Genomic DNA, 10,259 nt, shown 5'->3' on the forward strand with positions numbered 1-10,259 from the left:
CCAGGCGGAATTGATTTCGGTTTTGAATCGAAATTTTTCGGTTATGGGCGCAGTTGGTATTGGTATTGGTGGAGAAATTTTAAGGTCCTTTCTTGGCAGCTTGGGAAAATAAGACTGTTTTCTTTTTCTGGAATTTCCGGGTAAAACAAATGATGTACCTTCGCACGCTCCGTCGGAGTCAGACTGTTCCGAAAAAAGAGATGTGTAAGTGTTTTCTAAGAAGATGGGTTTAGGGGTAGCATTTTTCAACATTTCTGCATAGGAGCGCTTAGACCTCTCCTTCAAGGATCGTTTAATTTTATCCTCGCGCAATTTATAAATGGGGCATGCAGGGAGCTCATGCGAGTTTTTTCCGCACATTAAACATTTTTCTGAATTTTCATTTTTCATTGCATCCCTTGATGAGAACCCCCACATTTGCCACACCGTGCCTTATTGGAACAGTAAGTGGCTGTGTGGCCAAGCTGTTTACAATTAAGGCAATTCATTACACGAGAGATAAAAAGGCGAACAGGGAGACGAATCTTATCGATAATGACATAGTTGGGCAGCGCAGACCCAGCGAAAGTCACTCCAAACGAGTCAGACAGTCGATAAACTTTTTTATCTCCTTCGTGTGATACTGAATGCAATTGCTTTAAGTATGGTGTCTTTGAAACGACCAACCCCATGCTTAATTAAGTCATCAACAGTCAAACTCGATTCTGTAATGACCCCATCAATTTCAATTTCCTTTGAAGGAATATACTCTCTATACTCACGCGTAAAAAGCTCGCAATAAGCAATTGCATTGGCTTGTTTGAGACTACCAACGACAATGCGTATTTTATCTTTATTAACTTTGACGATCTCTTTTACATCCGAGAATCGCGAAGTCAAATCTTTCGAAATTTGAATGACATTTAGCGCCTTTACTTTACGCCTAATAAATACAATCCATGGTCCCGTTGACGACTCTGGGTAAATTTTAATTCTAATCGGGTTTACATTTTCAGCAGAAGGCTTAGGGGGAGGGTCTGTTACTCGTTCTCCCATCTCGTCATCCATTTTACCTAGCAAGAAAAACTATCATAAAAAGGAATGAAAAATATACCTGTTATACCAGTAGAACACACCTCATGTGTTACGTTGTAAACTCGGTGCCCGTTGTTTGACAATGTGACACTTGCTGTCCTTCTTCGTCGCGTTGCTTCTTCAGTAGAGAAATAGCCCTACCTGCAACACTTCAAAACTTTCTCCGGTTAAGCTGCTCGTCGGTATCACCACCTTGCTGCGAAAATCCCACTGTCGATGCGGCACTTTTCGGTGCCACTTGTTTTCCTTATTCGTCGTACCACTTCTGCGGTAGACAAATAGAGCAAATGGGTCTACCTGTGACGCTTCCCCTCTCGTCGATTAGAATTGCCCGACGACACCAATACAATATATTTTTTCTGTGTGTACAGGCACGATCACTGTCGATTTCTGCCACCGCGGTAGGCAAATTCGTCTACCCGCAGTTTGCTGTCAAAACACCACTTGTCGAGGATGCCGTTGACCACGCCTCCGACGTATCAACTGTCGACTCACACTTAACAAACTGGTCTCTCTCTCCCACAAAAACGCATACAGCGTCTCGCACTCCCAGTTTTCTGCACTTCTGCTAGAAAGTCCAAAAACGGTGCAGTTTCAGTGCACTCCACTACACCGATGTCAATCGAAAACCCCATAGTTCTCTCCATACGTTTGCTTGGATTTCAGTGGGTAAACAAAGTTGTTCGCTGTCATTTTTCTTCCCCGAAGTCGGCTGCACGCTTACCTCACTCTTCACCTAGTTACTGCCCAAGACGAATCACCTTAGAACTCTAATCACCTTGATCTAGATAGCGTTCAACCAATAGGGATCTTTAATTTGGAAAAATTGTGTCAGTTTTACATAGGTATTGATAGCGGGTGTCCTTACGAGCACACTCATATCATTTAATTATTCTTTTCTGATTTTTAAATTAAAAAAATCCAAATTAAATTCATCCAACAAACTGACAGTTGTCCTGCTAAATGACGTATCTGCAAATATCTCGTTCGCCTCATTGTTAACCGGGACAGCACCCCACTCAGCATGATCTGGTACTTTTGCTATCCGCTAGCAGGCTGCCATCCCAAGTTTCATATGCAAACTATGGTAGATCTGATAAGGCAACCTATAGAATCGTGCAAGTCGCATGGGCTTGGATGTGTTATTGTCCTAAAAGGAAACAAACTAAAAAATGTTTTTTTCAATAGTTTCGGGCCTACAAATTGAAAAAGGACTAAGATATTAACTCACGGTACTATTCTGCATCAGGATATGCTTTAACCCGCACACCCCTAAAGATCCCTATTAACGTTGGTTCAACTGCTCAAAACCCACCCGTGTTTCAAGCAAACTATATGCAAGTATAAAGTCCTAAAATCTTATTCGCCATTACTGGGATATCCTCTCCGCGGTTAAAGACATCCGTCTGCGTGGTTAAAAACTGCACATCAGTATATTTTTCATTTTGTTCCATGTTATAGTATACGTTATTTGTAAACATCCCCCAAAAAGTAAGTTATGAATGTACCCTTTCTTATGTCATTCGGACAGCGATGCCAACCTTCCAGTTTAAACTGGATTTTTCCAGTTTTTTTTAATCATCCAGTCAAACAGACAATCGGAAAATTTTTCCAGTTTTTTGAAATTGGAGCCAGTTTTATCCAGTTTTTTTAAATATTCATTTATTAAGTTTTTTTCTCACAAATTGTAACTTGATTCATAGAATTTTCAAGCCAGCCATGGGATAATGCCGAGTGCCCCAGAATAAGATTTCAATCCACCGTAACCTGAACTTTTTTTATACAACTTGTGAGTAAAACGGTTCGGGAATGTACATTTTGATTCGATTTCAAATGAATTTTACTCAAACATAAAGGTGGCAGTACATTGTGTCAAATATTTTGATGAACATTTGTTGAATTCTCAGCTAGTTGCTATAGTGGTATCTACAGAAAGACTTAAGCGCATCGTCGAGTTTAACAAATCGTCTTAAATTCAGAATTTTGTGGATGTGTAGATTGAAACGTTCAAAACAATAAAATTCGATCAAATATTACAATTTCAATCAAATTAGAATGTTTTAATATTTTTTTAACTTGGACAACAATATCAAAAAACCGACTCAAATTTTCAGTAAAAGGTATGGAGCATTAGAGTGGGACATGGTTATATGAAAAAAATAAAATTTGCCTCCGAGTAACTTTTTGGGTCCCATTTAGCTCCCAGAACAACTCTGCAAATTTTTAGCTCGATCGGTGAAACTATATTTTTGAACCTACGGTTTAATGTTTACATGGGATTTCGCATGGGAAAATTGTCTTTTGCAAATTAATTCTCCCAAGAGTCGCCCGTTATCTCCTAAAAATAAACAGATGTCTGATTTTTATAGGAAATTTGCCAAGAAAACAAAGTCTAGAAGACTGCAGAACGATCTGATGCTTGTGGAAAAAGTTATTAAGCAAAAACCGATTGATGCCCTGAAGATTGATGAAAATTTCATTTTTCATAGCATCATTGCTTCTGACGGTTTTATTATATACAAAATTTTTAACTTTCTCTTATTATGTACAAAATAAGTCTCAATTTATCCCTCAAAACCTTGCGAAGTGACCAAATAGTATAGATAAACGATTTAGATACGTTAAGAGAGGATTAAAACAAAATTGCGTATAATTGGACAACCAACAGCAGTGGTACTAGAAAAAATGAATATTTTATCAATCGTCGGAGCATCAATCGGTTTCTGCTTAATAACTTTTTTCTCAAGCATCAGATCGTTTCGTGGTTTTCGAGACTTTTTTTCTTTGTTAAATTTCCTATACAAGCCACATAACGATTTATTTTTAGGAAGTAATGGGTGACTCCTGGAGGAATTATTTTGTAAAAATTAACTTTCCCATACAAAATCCCATGTAAACTTTAAACAGTGGGCGCAAAAATACAGTTTCACCGATCGAGCTAAGACTTTGCACAGTTGTTCTAGGACCCAAATGGTACCTACACTGAAAGAAATCCAAACGTTAATTCTATTTGCTTCAAACCGCTTAAAATTCATATGAAGAAGAAATGCTATTGTTATCACGCGCACACATACCTTCTATGTGTCAACTGTATAAACTATGTATGCACACACATAAGTTATATGTGCATATTATTATAGAATGGGGTTTTATGTGCCTAATAGTTATGAAATGTGAATGTAAGATTAATATTTCTTGTGAATACACACATTAGGTTTATGTGCCAGCAAATAGTGTCTATATGCCTCCGTTAATTGCAAAAATCTATGTGTAAAATCAATAGGCATAACGTTTACTTTTTTTTGAGTGTAAAAAGTTGCTCGGAGCTGGAATCTATTTTTTGTCCCACCCTAATGGAGCATACGTGTTTACTTAAAATTACGTTCATTGCATCGTTGACTCAAACAATATAAGGGTAAAGCAGGTTTTTTCGAGTATCCAGTTTTTTCCAGTTTTTTTTTTCAAGAAAGGTTCCAGTTTTTTTGAAAAAAATGTTGGCAACGCTGTTCGGACACACGATTCATGTATCTCATTGATGATTAGCACATCCTTGAGTAAAGACGTACAAATAAAGCGAGTGGAAATTAAACGTAATATTAATTTAATTACTTTATCACATCATCTAAAACATGGTGTCAGAAGTGCTCGTATATTAGAAGTGTTTCCTTCCGGCGTCATTAGAATATCGCGGAAGTAATGTGCGAGTAAAAGTTCGGTCCGAGCGACGACAAAAAAAACTGTAAGCGGAAGTGATCGCGAAACAGTTGTGCATATGATGTGAACCTGTTAGATCCTGTCCGGCGGCCATATTTATTTTCCTTCTCGTGTTGAATTCGATCGTTTTACCGGTAGTCAAGTGAAGTGAAAATATATTTCTAAATCATGGATCCGTAACAATTTGCTCGTTTCATGGACCATCAGAACAAGGCAATGCAGGCTCTTGTTGGTTCATTACAGAGCTGGAAGATGCAACAACCGGCACCGGTTGTTGAAAACTCAGCAGCGTCGTCTGTTCCCCTACCGCCACCGCTCGAATTGGATGGCGATATGGAAGAAAATTTCCATTTTTTGTGACTAATTGTTAGAATTATGCAAGTGCGGTTGGAATGGATTTATGGCCCGCCGCTCAAATGAAACAGAAGACGAGTATTCTGCTGTCGGTGATTGGAAGGGCAGCGCTAAAAAAATATTTTAACTTTGAGTTGACCGAAGCACAACAGGGTGACCCAGAACTTGCACTGGCAGCTATTAAACTAAAAGTGGTTCGTGAGCGTAATAAAATTGTCGATTGGTTTGATTATTTTCCAATGGTGCAAAAAAACGGTTAATGTTTTGATGACAATTTGAGTCGATTAAAAACCCTCGCGAAACTGTGCAAGTTTGGTGTGCTGGAAGAAGATATGTTGAAGTACAAAATTGTCACTTCTAACAAATGGCCAGGTTGTTGACAACGCCAAATCTAACAGAGGCAAAAGCCGTGGATTTGTGCCGTGCGGAAGAAATAGCTGAAAAGCATCCTGTGACAGTAGAATCACTAGCCGTGAACATAGTGAAGAAAATGAAGAAGAACAAGTGTAAATTCTGCGGTGATTGGCACGAATTTGCCAAAGGTGTATGTCCTGCACTAGGAAAAAATTGTAAACGCTGCGGTGGAAAGAATCATTTCGAAAGAGTATGTAATGTGGAACGCAAGAAACAGAAGAAGAGGTTTAAAGTAAAGAAAGTGTGCGATGAAAGTAGTGATTCGGACGAAGCCGACCAAGAAAGTGAATCAGAGTTAGAAAGTAGTGACAGTGCATCGATTGGTAAAATATATGACAGGTCTAACTCAGGTGGCCACGTTTTGGCGGATTTGGATGTGTTCATTGGAGACAATTGGCAGCCGGTTCGATGCGAACTGGATACTGGTGCCAATACCAGTCTTGTTGGACAGGATTGGCTGATCAAGATGACTCAGCAAGATTGCCCAGAGTTACTGCCATCGAAATATCACCTACGAAATTTCGGTGGAGGTCATATACCCGTTCTAGGAGAGGTAAAAATCCCATGTAGGCGAAATGGACGTAAGTACAAACTCATATTGCAAGTCGTTGACGTCAAACATGGACCTCTTTGGTCTGTCAAAGTATGCAAACATTTGGGCTTTGTTAAGTTCTGCAATTCGGTGTCATTCAACACACCACAATCGGAACAAGACTTCTTGAACATCCACCGTATAAAAGCTCAGCAGATTGTTGACCGACATAAACATATTTTTGATGGAATAGGAAAGTTTTCGGGAGTTGTGTCTCTGGAAATAGATCCGGAAGTATCACCGTCAATTCAACCACCCCGTCGGGTACCAATAGCGTTGCGTGGAAAACTTAAGGAGGAATTGAGAACTTTGGATCGAGAGGGAGTTATTGTAAAAGAGACCCGACATACCGAATGGGTTAGTAATATAGTTTTGGTGAAACGCAAGGAACAGGCAACCGACTCTATTCGTATTTGCTTGGATCCGATTCCCCTAAACAAGGCCCTGAAACGTCCTCATCTGCAGTTTACCACGATTGACGAGATACTACCGGAACTAGGAAAAGCGAAGGTATTTTCCACTGCAGATGCCCGGAAAGGTTTCTGGCATGTGGTGCTTGATGAGGATAGCAGCCGATTAACAACTTTCTGGACGCCGTTTGGTCGGTACCGATGGACGCGTCTTCCTTTTGGGATCGCCTCTGCGCCTGAAATTTTCCAGATGAAACTGCAGGAGGTGATTCAAGGACTCCCAGGAATAGAATGTATTGCCGATGATTTGCTCATATACGGATCGGGAGACACGCTTAAAGAAGCTTAGGAGAACCACAACATCTGCTTGGAGAAATTGTTGGAGCGTTTGAAGAAAAGCAATGTAAAGTTGAACCTTGACAAGCTCAAACTGTGTCAGACAACGGTGAAATTCTACGGACATGTGCTATCAGATAAAGGATTAAAGGCAGATGAGACCAAAGTCACCGCCATTAAGAACTTTCCCAGACCTACGGATCGCAAAGAACTTCAAAGATTCAGAGGAATGGTCAACTATCTAAGTCGATTTATTCCAAATCTCAGCGCCAACTTTGCTATATTGAGACGCTTAATTTCTGAAAAAGAAGCCTGGAGCTGAACTGAGAATGAAGAGGCGGAGTTCAATCGCGTTAAGGTGAAGATATGTGGAAGCCACGTTGCTAGGCACCGACTTGCTTGTTTACATTAGGAAAAACTGAAATCTGAAGTGAAAATTCAAACGCACAAATGAGAGTTTCCGAACATTTTCCTTTGGTCATCTGTACATTGGCAGAAAGTTTGAAGTTTTGTTAGTAAACGATTAAATTTTCGCGAGTGTTTTTGCAGTGGTGTGTGAAAAAAGTGCATTTGAAAAAGTGCAATGAAAACGAGAAAAAGAGTGTTTCGAAAGGAACCCCAAGTGAAGAGGGGTTATATTTTCGCACAAAACAGGAGCTACAGATGGCATTCCATCAAAAACTCGGATTGATTGCATAGGAAAATATTCTAGCTTCCTTAAGTTTCGTTGCACACCAGCAAGGTTAGTGTGTTGAAAAACGTATTTTTATATTTGCTCATGTCAGATACATGGCTAGGCAGGGGAGAGGGGTGTGTGTGGCGTAGGAGCTATGTTGTGGCTCGCATGTATAATGTCCTTAAAGGATTGGTTGCTGATACACGCGCGCTTCGTTACTACGATATGAAAGAACCGTTGGTAATAGAATGTGACGCTAGTTCTTTTGGATTAGGTGCAGCTATTTTTCAAAGAAAGGGGGTACTCGGGTATGCATCTCGCACGCTTACGACGACGGAAAAGAACTACGCTCAAATAGAGAAGGAATTATTAGCTATACTTTTTGCGTGTATGAGATTCGATCAGCTTTTTGTGGGAAACCCGAGAACCGTCATCAAGACGGATCATAAACCCCTAGTCAATGTATTCCAGAAGCCGTTGTTGTCTGCACCCAAGCGTCTTCAGCATATGTTGCTGAATCTACAGCGTTATAGATTAGAGATTCAGTTCGTGACTGGAAAAGAGAATGTTGTTGCTGATGCAATTTCCATATATATTGAAAGCTGCTGGCGGTATAAATATGGCCAACGAAAAATACACATGTCTCCAAAACAAATCAATTGTATTGAGAGAAATTTCTACCATAAGTTGGATACATATTGAAAAGATGAATTTTCAATATTTTTTATCATTTTGAAAACTTGTTTTCTGCTTCACAAAAATGAGTCATATTGAGGACGCAATATAAACATGTTCTACGATATATTTTACTCGTTTCTTAACCAAATTAGCTCGTTAGATGATTTTTGTTTTGTTTTGTTCTAACAATTTCATGTATTTATGAAAAAAACACGTATCTGGCGCCCCTATCCTATTTGTATTGAACTGACATAAGTCAACATCTCAGCGGGTACACAAATTATGGGCCCCACCGACAGTTAAAGTTGTTCTGCTTGTTTTGCTCGAAGCTCGATTTTCACTTGTTGGATACCGTACGGCATGACTCAATTTTTAGACATTTTTTAAAAAGCGAAAATATTGGATAGCTAATAGAGCTTTTTCATCAAAAAATTTTATATTCTAAGATGCTTCCTTTTCTATTCCCGATTCGTTACTGCCTATTGCCGCGATGATTTGGTACCTCTAACTATTGAAAAAATCAAAAATAGTGCGAGCTGCTCATTTAACCCCATATTCTGAATACCTATCTTGCCCTGTTTCCCCGTATTTTTACACCATTTGGATGAATTTTCTTGTGGGGAATACTAAAAGCACAGAGAACAGACGTCCATCTTCAGCATTCAACTTGTGTAAAATCTCTAACGGTTTCGAAGGTAGTTGGGGTATCCAAACCAGGTGCGCTACTGTCGTCATGTTTTTTTTCTGGCTGAGTTCAACAGTTTTGACAGCGGTTATTCCTCTACCCAGTCAAACTAGTCCGGAACCGGTTCGGACTTCCAGCATGAATTCCAGCTCAAACGCATCAACCGATAGAGTCGGAATCGGTTGTTTTCTTTGAGCAAGATTCCATACTGAATCCATTCAGGATTTCGAACCGGTTCAAGAATGGATTTAACGGATAGTTGGGATAGGTTGGTGTGGCGGCGCTAGTGTTTATCGTATATTAATTCAAATGTTTACACACGTTTTTTATATATTTTTGTTCGATCATGGATGTCTGTTCTCTGTGCTCAAAGGATGCCAGATCTGCACATATATTAGTAAATCTGCAGATTCTGCATTTTCGCAGCAGATCTTTTGCAAATTACAAACATTTAGCAGAACAAAGCCTATGACAGCCAATTTACACCAGGCTACAACATTTTTGATCATTTAAAATATCAACATACTACATTTCTATGTCAAATTGATAACAAATTTTTATTGCAATCTGCAGACTTTTATATTTTTACTGCAGGCTATTGTTTAAATAGACCTGGCATCACTGATGCTGAAATGATTCATTCATATACCTGTCAAAAACATAGAACATTGTATGATAATGTAAAACCTCACTTTTCTGACAGTTCAGAGAGCTTGTTTACCTAAGACTTATTTACATGGACTTTTAAAATTTACACTACTTGCGTGAATACTTTCAGTGCTCTTTGGAAGAATATTAATTCAAGAGGGATGAGAATTGGAACAAATGGGAACCTGGTACACACATTGACTTATCAGCGCTGGATCACAAGATCAAGCATTGGGCTATAAATCGATTACAGTCGTGATTCGCTGCTTGGGCCACAGCCTTGTCCAACTAACGAATTTGATTCGGTAGTTGGACCGACTGACAAATGTCAAAAACTCTCAAAAGGAGAAGTTGGTAGTGTAAATGCATCTGTTCACATCTCTAAATATTGTCAGATTGATTGTCAAAGTAAATTTGACATGAGATTTTGACGTTCAGATGTTTTTTAGTTGGACAATGGTCCAACTAGCGGAGGTCCAACTAAAAAGCAGTCCAGTTAAAAAATGTCCAACCAGCGAATCACGACTGTACTCTCTGGATGATGGATAAGGATTTGTATGCATCTGTTTGTTTCGTTTGTTAAGTCCTAACAAGATGATCCGATTGATTACTCATGACTTTGATCGTTCCATGCACCATAAACGTTTCAATTTGTCAGAAAGTTTACCAGCGTATGAT

At 39.2% G+C, this 10,259-nt stretch overlaps 1 protein-coding gene across 1 annotated transcript; it reads left to right on the forward strand.

Annotated features, from left to right (window-relative positions):
• Window positions 1-5,506: 5,506 nt before the first annotated feature.
• On the forward strand, window positions 5,507-6,907 carry LOC131687427 (uncharacterized). The gene has a single exon (XM_058971504.1). The coding sequence runs from the start codon at window positions 5,507-5,509 to the stop codon at window positions 6,905-6,907; it is 1,401 nt and encodes a 466-aa protein (XP_058827487.1).
• Window positions 6,908-10,259: the final 3,352 nt, after the last annotated feature.

This window comes from Topomyia yanbarensis, chromosome 3 (assembly GCF_030247195.1).
Source record: "Topomyia yanbarensis strain Yona2022 chromosome 3, ASM3024719v1, whole genome shotgun sequence".
Taxonomy (NCBI): Eukaryota; Metazoa; Arthropoda; class Insecta; order Diptera; family Culicidae; genus Topomyia; species Topomyia yanbarensis.

What these genes read in the sequence shown, in the direction of transcription:
- LOC131687427 (XM_058971504.1), top strand. Translation starts at nt 5,507, where the DNA reads ATGGCCAGGTTGTTGACAACGCCAAATCTAACAGAGGCAAAAGCCGTG.